We start from the raw sequence: 17,669 nt of genomic DNA on the forward strand, positions 1-17,669 counted from the left end.
GGCTGAGGAATTCTGGGAGTTGAAGTCTACAAGTCTTAAAGTTGCCAAGGTTGGAGACCCCTGTTCTATTGGGTAAGTTTTTTTCCCCTTTGGGAGTTTTAAGAAAATAGTTAATTGGTTTTTTTTTTTAGTTGTTCTTCTTTTAGACCTAGCCATTTAAAGTTTAGGAAGTTTTAAATTTAGCTGCTTTTATATAAAAGTAAAAATAAATTAAAATAAAATAATATTTCTGCAGCTTTCTGAGATTTAGGGTGTTTCTATAGTGTTTCACTCTTACTACACAAACACACAAAATCTCACAAAGCTGTATGTGGAATTTTGTGTGTGTAAAGTGTGAAAGTTGGTTTTTTGGGCTTTTTGTGGCTGTGTGAGGTTCCTGCTTGTTGCAGGGGCCATTTTGGGTCTAGCACAGCTGCTTTTATATTGTGGGTGAGCCAGTTGTGTTCTGTTGTGTTTTGTAGGTTAAAAAAGGGCAAAGAAGTGACATTGACTTGGCCACGCCCACCTGACCAACAAGCCATGCCCTCCCAGTCACCTTACCACCAAGCCACACCCACTAATTAAGCCATGCTCACAGAACCAGTAGTAAAAAATTTTAGATTTCACCCCTGCTATACATACATACATACAAAGATACACACACACATACACACACACACATTGCGTATGTATGTATGTATGTATGTATGTATGTATCATCTATCTTCTATCTATCTATCTATCTATCTATCTATCTATCTATCTATCTGTCTATCTGTGTGTCTGTCTAATCTATCTATATGTATATACTATAGATACTATAGATAGTGTATGTGTGTATCTCCTAATGGATATATATATATATATCCATTTTGTATCAAGACTTATTGAATTAAAAAAGAAAGAGAAGATGGAAGTTATCTTTGCTGCCATCCCAAAACCATGAATATGGTCAGCTGATACTGCCGAAGCCTGTTAGACAGTGCTGTCCATCAATTTGGAGAGGCTGTCCTCTTTTACCATGAAGTTATATAGAATCTCATGCAGGATTAACTGATAAGGATGAAAAGTCTTTTGCTTTATCAGGCCACTCCCACAGATCAATAATAAATACCCCAGGCAACTAACCTGTGGGGGTAGGGATGTGGGCTATTGGGTTAAATGCTATTGAGTAAAATTTACTGACCACTCTTAGTTCTTTTGATTAACTATCTGTCCAGCAGAAGCAAAAAGCATTAGCTCCATCCCCACAGCACTGCTCATTTCTTTTTTGAAAGAGTGTTCAATGCCCACTCACAACAAGCCATCAGTCAGCTAAGCAATGATTGCGGGGTGGGGGGGAGCTGCTAAGTAAGATGAAAGAACCATTTCTCCCAAGAGCTATTGAAAGAGTCAGTTCTCTTCTTTAATGTGCAGTTTCCTCCTCCCACTGATCAACTGTTCAGTGGTTTCATGGTGTTCTTGGTATCCTAGCAGCAGAAGCTACCACCAATTTTGTTTTTTCTTCTCTGGTGGGGCGGGGGGAAGAGGACGGGGTGAGAAAATTGTCTTGGACCTCAGAAGGCACACAGAACTAACCCAAAGAAACAAATTGTGATCTGCACTGCTACCAGCATTGCTGGAGAAGTGTGGCACATTTTCTTTCCTTTAAACTATCAAGTTGTCATTTTAAGAGAAAAACATTTAATTTTTAGCATAAATTTAAAATCTGCTTTCTTGTGCATAAGCTGAGGGCACGAATAAATATGTCATAGAGAGTGTTTGTAATATGGTCCGGCAAAATCTGAAAGGACATGAACTTTAATAAAAACCCATTCTACTAGACTAGAGCAAAACTGATGCAATTCTCATTTGTTTTAGTGTTTTTGCACAGAAAATCTGCTGCATAATCTAGATTTTTTTTAAAAAAAATCTGCCTTTGTTTAAAAAGACCTATTCCATGTGGTGGTTCCCTTGTTTATATAACAAGGTAAGCGGCCACCCATTTGTTTTCCAAAATTAAATTGCAGATGAATAAATCCATGAGTGTAGTAAATGACACAGTGAAAACAAAATACCTGAATCAGGTAATAGAAGCACAAGCCAAACTTTTAAAATATGCCAGATGGAGTCTATAAAAAGAAATAAAACTCCTCCGCTTTGCAATCCTATTTTGTTAGTTGAAACCACTTTCTACCAGCTGTTTCTGAAGATTGCCAATGTAACACAAATATATCATCAGAAGAAAATGAGCAGAAAGGAGATTGGGCATGAATTACATCCAAACTCAAAGCACAATAAAGAAACAACCATAATACCAGCACAAAGTAAGTACATTCAAATTCTTATATGTAAACTGCTTGGAGTTATCCTTATAGAATAATAATAATAATAAATAGATATATCATCCTGGTTTGTAAGGTGGCTTATAGAACCCTGTGCCAACATGTTCATTAACAAACTGATCACAGGTGACAATATTAATGGCAAAATACTGTCACCGTTTTAGAGTTCATTGCAAGTTAACTACTAATAGTCAATTTGTTTAGCTCAATCATGAAAAAAATGACTGTACAGATTACTCTAGAAAAATTCCTATAAAGAGCTTTAATCATATCCCAGAGATGGATATCCCAAAATGGATAGGGGGTCACTAACCATATATTGGAAGTTCAAATTTTATTTCAATGACATTTAGTGTTCGTAACACTATATAAATTTTGTTTAGGCTAAGCATACCTCCAACCTTAATAAAAACCTATTAATAAATTATGGAAAACCTGGTTTCTACATTGAAAATATAGCCCTATTGCAGTTCTGTTTTTCCATGTAGTAATTAAAAATACCTTTCAAAAGACTTGTCTATGGAGATTCTCAGTCATCAAAGCCATGGTTGTCCCAAAGGTGCTTTTTCAAGAGGCAATTGGATTTTCTGGTTTTTCTTTGAAGACGTTTTAACTTCTCATCCAAGAAGCTTCTTCAGTTCTGACTGGATGATGAGGAATGGAAGGATGTACAACCTTCTAAAAGGATGCAAATGACCAGCTGTCTGCAAGGAGTGTACATCCTTCCATTCTCCACCATCCAGTCAGAGCAGAAGCAACTTCTTGGATGAGAAGCGAAATGTCTTCAAAGGAAAAAAAAAACAGAAAGTCCAATTGCCTCTTGAAAAAGCACCTTTGGGACTCAAAAGATTGTTATAGATAACATATAATTTGGATGATTTAGTAAACTTGTTTATGTTTTTAGTATAGATACCCTGTTTCCCCCCAATAAGACATCCCCTGATAATAAGCTCAATCGGGCTTTTGAGCACATGGCAATAAGGCCAAGCGCTTATATTTCAAAAAAATATAAGACAGGGTCTTATTTTCAGGGAAATATGGTATATTGATTTTTTTAAAAGGTTGTAAGCTGCTCAGAGTTACCCTGTGGTAAGATGGGCCAATAAAGTTTATAAATAAATACATGCATAAAATAAACTTTTACTCTAGCTTGCCAATAAACTAGTTCTATCAATTTTCTCCATTGGTAAATAATGATACAAATATATGTTTACCAGATTCAAGAGAGTTTAGGATTTGGTTTATGATTTGAGCTTGGATCTCTTTTTTATAATTATTTAAAATTATAATTATATAAAACAATTTATAATGATTTTTATAATAGTAAAAACAGTGACGCCTTATATTATAGCAAATAATGGTGTGCAAATCTCTTTAAAAATGCGAAAAACACTAGCCAATTTAATAACTAATAGGGTTAGAGACAGGAAGGAGGCAGAATAGCCATGCTATGATCAGAACCCCAGAATACAATATTGGACCGGATCTCTGTTATTTTGTGAATACATGCGATACTGAGAAACAATTTTATATTTATAGACATGGCTCAGAAAAGCAAGACATTACTCATATTTTTTCTTGTCTTCTAAGGAAACAACCATTCATTAGCTTTAAAAATATAGAACATTTTCTTATAGATGATAGTGAGGTAGATTGTATGCGTGTGTGTATTCACAGACAAATATAATTTCAATATATTATCTGTGAATGGAAATTAGTTTGAAGCATATAACAGCACATTCTTCACGTAAGTCTTGAGTACAGTAAAACTTATCCCACAGAAACTGGGTACAAGATTTCAAATTAAGATGTTCATTCTTTTCCATGCTGCTGAATCACATACAGTATCTGGAAAAATATATTTATGCCTCCTTCAAGAATCCAAAGTGGCTTCCATCGATTTCTCAGGCAACTAAATATATTGTTTTAATAATAGGTCTGCATTCACGCAATCTGGGATCCATTTAGACCTGTGCCAACATTCAGCTTCTAGATTAGTTTTCTTTAAGTAGATAATGATTACAGGGGACAAAATAAGTTCTTGAATTTCATCTTGAACGTTTATATATTATACCATATCTTGACACTGCATCTAAAGGATCTAAAGCTGTTGGGAAAATTCTCTTAAGATTCACATGATGAGTATAAAAATGTAGAACAAATTGATTACCATCCTACTCTGTTCATGCAATGAAATTAGATAAAAAATCCCATTCCCTTTTATAAAAAAGCATCAATCAATCAAGACGACTTGATACAACATTCAAACCACATTACATTTTTGACAGTTATATAATTGTTGCTTGATTTTACCACATTGGTTCTATGTACTTTCATTTAAATCATGTGCTATTGGAGCAAACTCCAGTTTGCGCTCTTTGCTTGTTCTTAATTTCATCCCCCCCGCCCCCCCCGTCAGGCATCAAGTTCAGCTATTGCTAAGCATAAAAATATTTAAGTGAAGCATTTACCATAGCATACAAATACCATGGCATTTTTTCATAATGTTGTGTTAGCAAAGGAAAATGGTCATGATTTTATTCAACTTGTGAAAACAGAGCATCATAAGAAATTTTCTTTGAATGTTCTTTTTCTAAAACTGATAACCAACCCTGGAAAACCCCTTTATGTGTGTGAATCTCTCTGGCTTTCATTGTGTAGTTGATATATTTGGATGAGAGAGTAGGAAAACCTAAAGCGTGAAATGAATTGATGCATAAACATATCCATTGCAGACAGAGAGAGATGGAATTACTGCAAGTGATGTAAACCTTTTTCCCAAAAAAGTTGCATGCAAAATGTGAGGGAGATTTTTGGTAAATAAAAAATACTTTAATAGTCTATTTAAAAAAAGAAAATGTGATTATTTGTCTCCACAAGACTAGAAAGAATTCTAATTAACAGAAGACATCTCTACAGTGAGAGGCTGTAAAAATAAAGCAAACCAATTCCAAGAGGGGTTTCAATTTCTTGCCTTAAAATCAGCAACAAGTTGACAGACTGTTCAATTCTTCACACATTTCATTACTAAAATAGCCCATTTCCCCATAAAACTAACAAGGCATAAAGGTGACCAAACTTCTATTACCTAAAGCTAAAGATTTTATGGCGATGTTTCTTCAAATTAAATCATTGTTTTCTGTGTTTCCCCCATCCCCATGGTTTAAATATATTTATACATTGTTAAAAGGATTGCAATAAATTTCTGTCAATATACAAATATTGTAGAAAGAGGCATTCAAAATTTTCAGCAGAAATATTTCTGTGAACAATTTGGAAGCTGACATTGGTTATCATTCCATTGTTGGAAGTATTTTATGCACATTCTTCCCATTCATACTATAGGAATATTGCAAGAAAAAATATTGATGAACTAAAAGGTGGAAGTTATTCCATAGTTAATGTGGGCTTGAATGTCTTACAGACATGGGATGCACTCATACCTGGAAGTATAGAAGTATTTGTGTGAAATGTTCCCCTCTCTATTGTCATGAATGAGAACATTGACATATATGACATATAAGAAATTCCTTTTGTGCACTGCTTCAAACATAGGACCCAGAATCAAAAGCTATCCATGGATGAGTCTCTTTTTTGTTTTTAACAGTTTTAGGGCCACCTTTTTCCACCCTTACTTTTACTAAGTCATAATTTGGATGATTTTCAGATATGAATAACGAAGCAAATAGTTGCTCATAGGTGTGATCTCAAATTTCCTGAATAATAAAGGATGCTGTTCATTAATTCAGAAGCATGCTGCTTCCACTTTCAACCAAACCAGGAGTGCATTTTTTTTATCTGAACCAAGGGCCACACTTGGGATGAAATAAAATATAGCTAATATGATTTCTGTTCAGTCATGTTTTAATTATGACTTCCTATTACATTAAAAATGTGGTAAAAAAATTCGGAGGGCTACACCAAAGCTTTCAGAGGCTGCACATAACCCTATGACCTCAAGTTCTACAATAAAACAATTGTCCATATCACAGATACTATTTTAAAATTTCCTTTGTGCACTAGTCAAGGAAGGAAGGAAGGAAGATAGGCAGGTTTTTACAATTTTTCAATTTAAAAATTATAAAATAAAGGTAAGCTTTGCTTTCCAAAGTTCTGAATGTTTGACAATTTATTCTTTTTCTAATTAAAATACCCTTTCTGACATATGTCAAACCATGAAACTCTTATAAAAATAACATTGATGGGATTAAACTGGTTAACAGTGAAATTAGCATCAACTAAAATTAACTTCAAGTTGCATTAGTATTAAAAGGACCAATTCAAATTAATGTCTGATTATAACTCTGTCCTTGGCTGTTTTTTAAAAATCAATTCACGCTTTCATGAAAAGATATATTGGCACAAAACTATGACAAATGATTATGTAGGTAAGCTATGTTTCTTGGAGAATGGGAAGAGGATTTCCTTAAATTAGTTATCTTCGTTTATATCATATATTACATTTCAAAATGTACAGACACCCAATGTACTTTTTTTAACAACATATACATGTGAGTTTATAGAGCCATTATAAAAAGTTTTTGATTCTAAATTAAAAGCCATAGAAATAGAATCAAAATAATGGAGGTTGATAGTACAGTCAGTGCTTATTTTCATAATTATTGACAGCTGTATCTTTGGCATTGGAAATTCAGTACAATTTTCAGAAAAAAATGGTGTTGCTTACAGCTTTTTAAACAAGGACAAACAGGATTGACCAAAGTACAAAATTTGGGGGATTATTATTAAAGATTTATTTTTTTCTATTTTTCTAGGCAAGGTTAATTTAAGGACCCTGAATTACCTTCTCATCTTAGGGTATGGTGCAGACTGTATGGACTCATTTAAAAATCAACTAAATGGTACCACGTTTCCCGGAAAATTATATGTAATATAATATATATTTTTATATTTATTTAGAAGCTTTGAAATAGTACAGTAAACACTTTGCAACACGGTGTATAAACTACAGAATGTCTCTGATATTTTGTGGGCTTGCAGATTAACAACATTTTCAAGACCCACAGGTGAAAAGAACATGATTCACAATTTCTTTTGTAAAGTTGGAATAGTCTGGGGAACACTTGATCACACAAAAATAATATAAAACAGTCAAGTTTAAAACAGTGATATTGCATTTATAATGCACGTTTCCTTTGTTTAAAATCTGTACGATTGGCTTCTTGTGGCGAATATAAACATCTAAAGGGCTCAGTGACATTTTGGAGAGAGAAGAGAAAGAAGGAGCTATATAGTGCTGTAAACAGGCACACACTGATCAGAGAGGCAAAATCAGTTGCCTCTAAGTTTCTATAGTTCCATACATTTCAACTCATTTCTCAGGCCTGCTGAGAGCAAGTAGGTCCTACTATTGGCCATAATGTCTCCAACAGCACAATATTTCTTCAGTTAACACCGAGCTGGATGGCCAAGATAATGAAGTTGAAAAGTTGATGCTTTTGTTGGTCGACTTTTGTGCAAATCATGCTGCTTCAGGTAAGTCCTGTAGAATTGACTAGCATATCCTTTTCCGTGCTGTGGGAAAAAAGGGGGAAAAATCATAAGTAAGTAAAGACTGACATGTTAACATGCAGCAGTATTTATTAACAAAAACAATAAATTATGAGATAATTTAACATTGACAATAGTCATTTCAGACTTCTTTATTTCTTTATTATCAAATTATCCTCTCCCCCAAAAAGTATAAATTGCTTATTACAATATTTCTTTATAAATCTTTTAAATTTATATTTAACTGGATTATTGTATTATATCCAGAAACATTCTTTGGCAGTACTCAGTCTTCCCATTCCCTTTTCCAAACTTCAATTGTCTAATTTGGTGGGATGATGATAGGACTAACAAGGACTAGTAAGTGGAATTTTTCAATTGTGATTGTTGGATCTTACAAAATAAGGATAATTACTAACACTGAAATAATCTTTGTTATGATTGCTTCTGCTATTTAGGTAATCTGAGGGACCGTCTCTTGCCGGTCACATCTACTTGACCCATCAGAGTGGGGAGGCAGGGAATGTTGCAGGTCCCATCCCCAAGGGATATACACCTGGTGGGACCCAGAAGAAGGACCTTCTCTGTGGTGGCTCCCTCCCTCTGGAACATCATTCTCCCAGAGATTAGAATGGCCCCCACTCTAATACTCTTCTGGAAGGTGCTGAAGATTTGGTTCTGCCAGCGGGCCTGGGGAACCCGGAGTGAGATGGAGCCCATTAAATGGCTCATGTGATCTGCTGTCACTGGGACAGGGTTTGGGAAGTGGGGGGATTTTGTTATATTGTACTATATTAATTTATTTGATTCTTTTGGTTAGTTTTTCATTTTCATTTTTTTCATTTTATTTAATTTGTATACCGCCCTACTCCCGAAGGACTCAGGGCGGTGAACAGGCACAGAATAAAACACGTAAAGTACAAAAATTAAGAACAGAAGTAAAATTGAATTAAATCAATTTTGCCCGAGACAAATTTAAAACCCCAGGTTAAGAACGAATTAAAATTTACATTAAAATTTACATTAAAAAGAAAAAAAGTTTTTATTGTTTTAAATGTGGTTTTATATACTGTAAGTCGCCGAATAGGTGGCAATATAAATTCAATAAATAAATAAATAAATAAATAAATAAATAAATAAATAAATAAATAAATAATAAATAGAATCATAGCTATGAATTAAGTGTGACATTAGTTATGGCTGAAGGATCTGACCTCCCTTATACTACTTGGAAGACCTTGAATAGGTTCAGGGTGCCTAAATGTAAAATCAATATGCTCAATTGGAGTCTCTTAGCAGATAACAACATGCTATGTGAATTTGGAGAGATGCAGAGCCTGATCCATCTGCTGATATGTCAGCTACTACCAGAAACATATATCAATAATTACTTATTTTTGGCAAAGCCAAAGTGGCTTCATTTTGGTTGTTTAAAGTTTGATCTAGACATGGAAGAAGAAGAAAAAAAAGCAATGATAATGTATTTTCTATTTAAATTCATTATTATGCATATTAATAAAAATAAATTCAAGGTATACTAACATTATAATCAAATCCTAGAAATCACTGTAAGACAAATAATACTCTAAGATCAAAATTATATGAAAAATATCAGACAGAAGAATATTAGATCTGAAATGACTGGTTTGTCTTAATGTAATTTTCTTTAAAGAGAATACCCTGCATTGCACAGTTTTAATAACTATGTCTGTGAATGTTAGAGATTTGTATAATAAAGGTCAATAGTATGCATCAATTTAAAAAAATGTTTGGAGACAATTTGTATCCCAAGCACTATCAGTTTCCCAACATACCTCAGAACATATCCCATTTTTGATAATTTCTGGTATTCCCCTCCCAACACATTTGTTCTCATGTGAACTAAATAATTAAAAAATGGTCAGCTACCTTTCCTCAACATATCTAGAATTTACCTTCTACTATAAATAATTATAAAAAATAAATAAAATGATCTATCTATGAAAATATTACAATTATTCAAATACTGATTTGATTATGAATAGCCTATGGATAGAGATGATATAGAGAGATATCAATAGTATGCTATAGCTCCACTGAAGTCTCTCCAAACTCCATCTGAAAATTATTTCCAAATGGTTAAAGTGAAGATGCATTGCAAAAATACTATTGCATTGGCTACCTAGTTATACATTCCTTATAGGGAACAAAACTCAGTATTTCAGTAGAATTTATTAGGAGCAGTCAGGGCTGGAATTCTTCCTATGTTTAGCTTCACTTAAATTCCAATGAAATAAGTAAGAATGTAGCTGAGACTTATGATGTAATGATCTGTGACTTTAAATAAATAGTTCTAAAGGGAATAATAAGCATTATTAGATACAATGGTGAAGTCTGTAATGCTTTTGGAAGGACAGTATTAGTATATATCAATTAACATCTATAATGAAAAGAAACAAATTTGGTTATAATTTAAAGAATCATGAACCTCATCCTGGAAACCCTGTGGTGGTGGTGGAGTTTAAAAGCTCTTTTATCTAATAAGGTAGCTGGAATCAAAAGCTAGCTTGTTATCCTGTTATAGCTAGTTATTCAAAGGTGGGGAAATCTTCTGAACATTCTGATGTTTTATGGAAATGTTCAGTTCAATAGACTTCAGATTCAACCGACAGAATGTGTACATTGTATGTGCCTGTATATGCATTAAAATCCCACTCACCATTTTATAAACGTTAAACTACATAAAACCCAATATAGATTTAGTGAACATTCTCTTTTAACAGGCATTCCTTCCTCCCATTAATCTCTTAAATTGCGGTTCATAGTATAAAGCAAGTTGATTAATCAAGAAACTGTAAGTACAGAGAGGATGGTCCCCTTAAAAAATAGAGTATTTTTTTTCTCATCTATTGGAACAAAAACTACAAAGTTATTGAAATTAAAAATTTGTCTTTAATGCAGTTTACTTAAAGATTTAAAAAAAGGAAGAAGACTTGCTTTCTAGTTGTATTTCTTACAATAATCTGTTAAAAACATTGACTAGATGGCAGGCCTTTTCATTACTAGCCATTCTTCCTTCAAGGATACATCAAGCATCACCATCTGTGTGTTCTCCAAAGATCAAAATGGTCTAATATGTTTTTGACCTTAGTTGACCTTTAATATACAGTACTATATTTAGTATATTGTTATTTTTTATTGTATTGAGCATTGCCAGAAAGTAAAAATAAATATTTATTAGTGCTATGCAAAGCTGTTTAGAGGGATTTACAAAGAACCCATCTGAATGTACTGCTTTTAGTATCAAAGACCTAATGCATTAAAAATCCAGTGTAGCCTGTAAAGGACCGTCTTCTGTTGTCTGAGAAAATATATTTTCTTCTAATGACAATGTCATTTTTGTATGCTCTTGCATGTTCAGATCACTTCGGAAGGCCTTCAAAATAGCTATGCTGAATCTCTGGGAGAACACAGCATTTCAACAGTTCCAACACTAGTTACTCCTATTAGCAACCATTTTATCAGATATATCCTATGTTGACATGTTTATATGCACACTTTTATATGTTCTTCATGAATAATGTAGTTAGAAGAAAAAGAAATGCAATAAGTATAGACTGTGTCAATTCCATTAAAGCTTCAAGGTAGGTGAAAATTCAGTGATTTGTATTCAGTATCAATGCAACAACAGTATAAAATATCTCTATTTTATTACTTATTATCACTTAAAAACAATTAACTCTCATTACAATTATTACAGAATTATCGAAAGACCTGTTTACACACTTTAGGATAACAAGTTTTAACTCAGAACAAATTTCTAATGTTTGCACATGTTTATCCTTGCAGGAATCACACTAGGGATATCATCCTTAGGTCTCTGTTCCTAGTTCATATTTTAGAATTAAAGTTGTAGTGCAAACAATAGCAGCATTATTAATACTAGGAATAAAGGAAGCAATTATGAATAACTCAAATAGTCACTAATTGATTAGCTTTAACTTCATAACAAGCATTATTCCATTATTAAATAACTTTTTCTCCCTATGGGCAAGGATGTAAAAACAGTATCTTATCCAATGTTTCTAACTGTGTACCTTTTTAATGGTATCCATTTCTTGCCAAACAGGATCTTGCTTCTATGCAAATAATATCAATATATAGCTGAATTCTATCCAGATAATTAGGACATCTCTTATGCAATTCTATACTTAACTACTGTATATACTGTAGTATGAGAGTTGGTGCTCTCATGCAGTTGGTGCACCATTGAAATCAATATTTCCTATGGCCACAAGTTGGACTACTTTATTTAATGTGTAAGATCACTCATAATGCACAAAAAATGCTAAAAACAAGAGTTCATAATCCTTACATAATTTATTCTATTCACATATTCCTTATTAGTGAAAGTAGTATCATTTACTATAAATACTATTATGTAGTATTTCAGCCATTTGTACATTTATGTGCATTAAATCACATTCTAGGTCACTATTTTTCTGTTATGTATTTTAAGTCAGCATTCCAAAATGCATAGATGTAGATTAATTAAGTCACAAAAATGGAAATGTCATGAAAGTCCCCACAGAAATTCCACTGAAATTGATAAATGTTATATTCATTGTAAGTCTATTTTCCCAATCTGCAGACTCCAGAACACACTCTAAGTCAATCTCCTCAAACAAAAATAAACAAAATCTGCAATTTGAGACTTGCTCACAATAGGTTTTGCCCCATTCCATTCCATTCCTTTCTCTTTCTTTTTTCTTTCCTTTCCCCTTTCTAAGCTTAACCTGAAATTAACCTGAAAAGTAGTAAGTACAATTATATCTATATTTAGCCCTACAGCTAAAATATAGCCATACAACTCCTTCAGCTAGAAGACACATAGGAGCTGTACCTCCCCGATGGGATCAGTAATTAGTCTTTCATTGTTCTTGCTAGTCCTATCATTATCCCACCAAATTAGACATCTGAAGTTTGGAAAAGGGAAGGGGAAGAGTGAATACTGGCAAATAATTTTTCTGGATACAATAATCCAGTTAAATATAAATTTTAAATATTTATAAAGAAATATTATAAGTAATCTATAGATTTTTGGGAAGAGGATCATTTGATAACTACCATATATTATTTCTTAAAGCTGAAATAAATGTGAAGTCCAAAATGACTATTGTTGATGTTAAATTATCTTATAATTGATTACTTTTGTTAGTAAACATTTCTGCATTTTATTGATTTGGTGCTTTAAGTGGACTGTAGTATAAGCACTGAATAGAAAAGCTGCTTCCACAGTCTGAAAAACAAATAGAATCCTACTCAAAATTATAGGTTATAAAAGATTTATCAGTTCTTTCTATCTGAGCCGAATTGGCTACACTTAAGTCAACTTAATGGGAAGAAATACGTGTAAATTTAAGGAGTTGGTTTTAATTGGATCTAAACTGCCTTATTTATCTAAATAAAAATATCTCTAATCACACAAGTATCATAAACAAGAACCAATACCTCTACAGTTTCTTGGGGATGCTGGAGAAGCGAATTGTAGTCTTAAGCTTTTAGTCTTTGATTTCCAGCTTCAGGCACAAAAGTGTCATGATCTATCAATGGCTTTGTATGTGGAAAATATTCTTCTGAATCCTCATTAAATGTGTGTACATACATACATTATCTGTATGTACATCTTTGTGTACCACACACAGTACCTGTATCTTTACCTACATGCTATTTAATTTGCTTGGCCATTAACAAGACTCCCTCAAACAATTACCGCAGATATATGTAAAACCTGTATTTAAAGACTACTATGTTGCAGGTAATCCTCAACTGACAACAATTCATGTAGTGACCATTCAAAATTACAATGGCACTGAAAAAAGTGATTTATGACTGTTTTTCACAGTTATTACCGTTGCTACATCTCCAAAGTCATGTGGTCAAAATTCAGATGCTTGGCAACTGAGTCATATTTATGACGGTTGCAGTGACCCGGTCATATGTTCCTCTTTTGTGATCTTCCAACAAGCAAAATCAATGGGGAAACCGGATTAATTTAATAATGTGTTACTAATTTAACAACTGCAGTGATTCACTAAACAACTGTGGCAAGAAAGGTTGTCACATGGAGTAAAACTCACTTAATAACTGTCTTGCTTAGCAACAGAAATTTTGGGCTCAATTGTGGTCTTAAGTTAAGGACTACCTGAATTTCTTCTGAGTATTTCTATTTTTTTTTCAAAAGCTGATTCTCTGAAACTCATTTAATTTGTTTTTATATAATATGAAAGAATCTTTTTCTTTACTCCAAAATCCTAAATGAATATGATTGGCCTCTATAGTGGGAGCATAATTAATCTTGCAGTTTTCTGCAAGCACTAAAATGTGCCAATATAGAAAATTTGTCTCAACCTGTATTATTATCCTTGCTTTACAGTTGGGGAAATAGAGTCAGAGAGGTTATGTGGAAAGGATTGTTCTGTAGTTAAAGGAGATAATATGAACATATCTGAGCTACATCTGGCTTTGCCTTTTGTAAGGGGGAAAAGGAAAAAGGAAATAAAAGAACATAAAAGTCTTAACTGCAATCCTATATTCACTTACCTGGGAGCAAATCCCATTGAACTCAATGGGGCTCACTTCTGGTAGGAATATATAGGATTGCACCTCACACCTCTCTGTCCATAATTCCCCCATCTGTAAAAGGAGAATAATAATGCTTACCTATCTCACAGAGGATCTGCAGTTCTTTAATCACTATTCTTTTATAATCCACTTTGTGATCCACAAATGGCAAGGCCTAGAGAGGTGGAAAGCATTACAATCAGTATAAGAAAACATAAAAGAACCAAGAATTCTAAGGTCTCAAGTTGTCTCTTACAAAGAGCTTTATAATCTCTTAAGTATGAAAATGAATTGAAAATAACAGATTTATGTTCATCTCTGACTTGATGGCTTATTTTGAAAATTATAATTAGAAAATTTAAATAAAATTGATGTATTTATACATCATATATGTAATTTGGTAATAATATTTAGTAATAGTAATCAGAAAAACAATTATCACACAGAGAGCAAAAATACATAAATATAGGCTTCAAAACAAAGAAAAATGTAAAGTTAGCACAGACAATTTTAAATGACATAATAAATTCTACACTAATCTAAAAATTATTTTTAAAAACTCTAAAAATTCTATTCAAGTTATTTTTTAAAAAATATATAGTATAATGCAATTTTAATTTCAATGCTAATATATGGTGTAATATACAATAAAATCTTTATTTTCATTAAGAATGTGTTTATTAAATACACTTGCTGTGTTTGGATGCTCATTATCATGAAACCAAGAGCTAGCGGGCTAATTTCCTAGTTTATTAGCTGTCTCCTTTGCTTCTCTTACATGTTGATTTTTACAAAGAAATCCTGCTGTGCATTGAACCAAAGTCCCCAATCACATCTGAATAATAGAATTTTGTCTTCCTGTCAGTTGAAAGCCAGGACAATAAGCCATGTTTAGAACTTCAACATGCTTATTTCACAGCCCATTGTTCCAAGGGGCAAAACAGCCAAAACATTTACATATGTAGAAAACATATCCATGACAAAAAAACAAAAACAAAAACCCAGCTTTATTTTATCTATCAGTTTATACTGTATAGTAGGCTTATCATTGATAACAGTTTTGCAAATTTTGAAAAAATAGAGATCCTAGGTAAAGCTGATAAGCATGTTGAAGAAGTGATGGCATGGCCATTACAAGCATCTCCAGAAGAAATGGATTATTTGGAACTGTGGTAGTCAGGATTCAGGTTGAGGCACTGAGCAGAAACTGCATCGGTTATTCTTACTGATGAGTTTGAGTAAAATAAGGATGGTAATCACCCTTATCCTGCTTAGATCTCATAAGGACCTTTGTTGGTATCTTCTACATTATATGGGACATGTTTTATTGTATTGGGTCGGTCCAGATATTGGTTGGGAGTGGAGAAATTGAGCCAGCAGGCACTTCAATATGGAGATCCCCTAGGACTTCTTTATTTTCTGTCATATTTAATATCTACACAAAAAGGTAAGAAAAGGCCATTCATCGGTATGGATTGAGATAGCAATATTCTGCTGATACCAAGTACACATGCTAAATTGGTAATTACAATGGCCAGATTTCTATTACTTGGCTATGGGTTTTTCTCATGTTCCTCAAGGTTATATTCACAGCCCATTAAAAAAGCTGATTTGGGGTGATACAAAGTTTGGCTTCTAATGGGGATTTGCTCTATTTGAAAGTGAACATTCATAGGATGAAAGTATAGGTTCCTGAACTCACAGTTCAGAATATGGATTTCTGAGCACATAGCTTCTGCTGGAAATCATGGCTGGAAAGGTTGTTTGAAAACTGCCATCTTTCTTAGAAATAGATTCGCTAATGACAACCCCTTCATGACCTTATTACCTTATCTACGGATCACCACAATGTGCTGTACATGAGGCTTCCCTTGAAGTCCAACCAGAACCTTCAGATGGTACAAAATATGGCCACATGTACTTAGTGTGATACCAGTGGTGAAATCCTACCAGTTCACACTGGTTTGGGAGAACCAGTAGTGTTAAAAGCTACTGGTTTGGTGAGCTGGTAGTAAAAAAAAAGCTACCGGTTGGTCCCAACCGGTATTTCTGATGATCAGCTGTGCCACGCAATTTATATTAGCTAGAAAGCAGGAAATCCTGTTTTCTAACGAATCTAAATAGCATAGCACAGCTGTTCCCCACCTCACTGTTCTACTTATCTTGTTAAGTGTCCTTTTTCCATGTGAAGCGCGTGTTTGGCATGCATTGTGCATGCATGTGCAGCATGCATTTGGTGTACACTGTGCACGTGCGGGCAGAGAACTGGGGCAAACTGCAGAGGATTTCACCACTGTGTGGTGCTATGATATAATATCACTGCTATCAAGCTTCCTTGTTTAGGAATAAGCACAGTTCAAGGTGCTGATATTACCTATAAAATCCTATATTTTAAATAGCTTGTTAGAAGTATTTATCCCATGTAAATTCTTATAGAGAAAAACATTCCCAGTGTTCTCCTTTGGAACAGCTTATCTTCTATTCCAAACCAAGAACAAACCTATTCTCTTAGCCCTTAGAGAGATACTTAAGGACTGCTTTTTCCCCCCAGAAAGTCTTTCAAGAGTAAATAGCCAAAATTAAATTTGAGCCAAACATTGCTATTGGTACTATATTATGATTATAGTACTCTACTATATTATGACATTATTGTATTGTTAAATACTATATTTTGAATTAAAGCAATTTATGAATGCAGTAAATATAAAAAAAACATTGTAAAAATGTTTTTAAAATGTGTATAAAGAAAAAAGGTAGTTTTTATATTTGTTTACAGTCAAAATATCAGCATCAATATCTATGGTTATTGACACTGTTTCTCTGAAAGGAAAGGACGGGGATTTTGAAATCAACAGCAAGAAACTCCAGAGTCAAATGCCACAAGATTTGTATTACCTTTCAGCTGACTTTACAACTATGTGGTGAGGATGGAAGTTTTGTCAATATGAAGGCAGGAACCTTTTAGACTGATCTAAGAATATGAAGGGAAAATTAATGGAATGAGCTGAAGGAAAAATAAACCTGGCTGCGTAAGTTTAGACCAGATCTAAACTTGCATGTTTCTCTCCCAGCAAAAACATTCTCCTTTTCTACATTCGGCAACATTGTTGTTATACCACTTAAACAAAGCAGCACAACTAGCATGTCTTATTATTTTGATGCAGGAAAATGTTACAAAAAATATAGAGTGGAATTACAAAAGTAAAATCACTTGTATCACTACCAACCTAGATGAAAATAATGGAAATAATT

The 17,669-nt window shown here is 33.4% G+C and overlaps 1 protein-coding gene across 4 annotated transcripts in view; it reads right to left on the minus strand.

Moving 5' to 3' along the window:
• Window positions 1-5,113: 5,113 nt before the first annotated feature.
• PCDH10 (protocadherin 10) overlaps window positions 5,114-17,669 on the minus strand; it is a 53,958-nt gene continuing 41,402 nt past the window's right edge. Inside the window, exons 5-7 of one of the 4 annotated variants that reach the window (XR_015729086.1) lie at window positions 17,313-17,388; window positions 14,517-14,592; window positions 5,114-7,838 (exon numbers count right to left, since the gene is read on the minus strand). Coding sequence is in view for 3 of the 4 variants with exons in the window: in XM_034401392.3 (XP_034257283.1) it covers window positions 14,558-14,592 (35 nt within the window). In the remaining variant the exon portion in view is untranslated. The remainder of the gene's footprint in view (window positions 7,839-14,516; window positions 14,593-17,312; window positions 17,389-17,669) is intronic. The other 3 variants (XM_034401392.3, XM_087874579.1, XM_034401394.3) reach the window with 3 other exon arrangements.

Source organism: Pantherophis guttatus, chromosome 8 (assembly GCF_059756535.1).
Source record: "Pantherophis guttatus breed Tessera chromosome 8, ASM5975653v1, whole genome shotgun sequence".
NCBI classification, from domain to species: Eukaryota; Metazoa; Chordata; class Lepidosauria; order Squamata; family Colubridae; genus Pantherophis; species Pantherophis guttatus.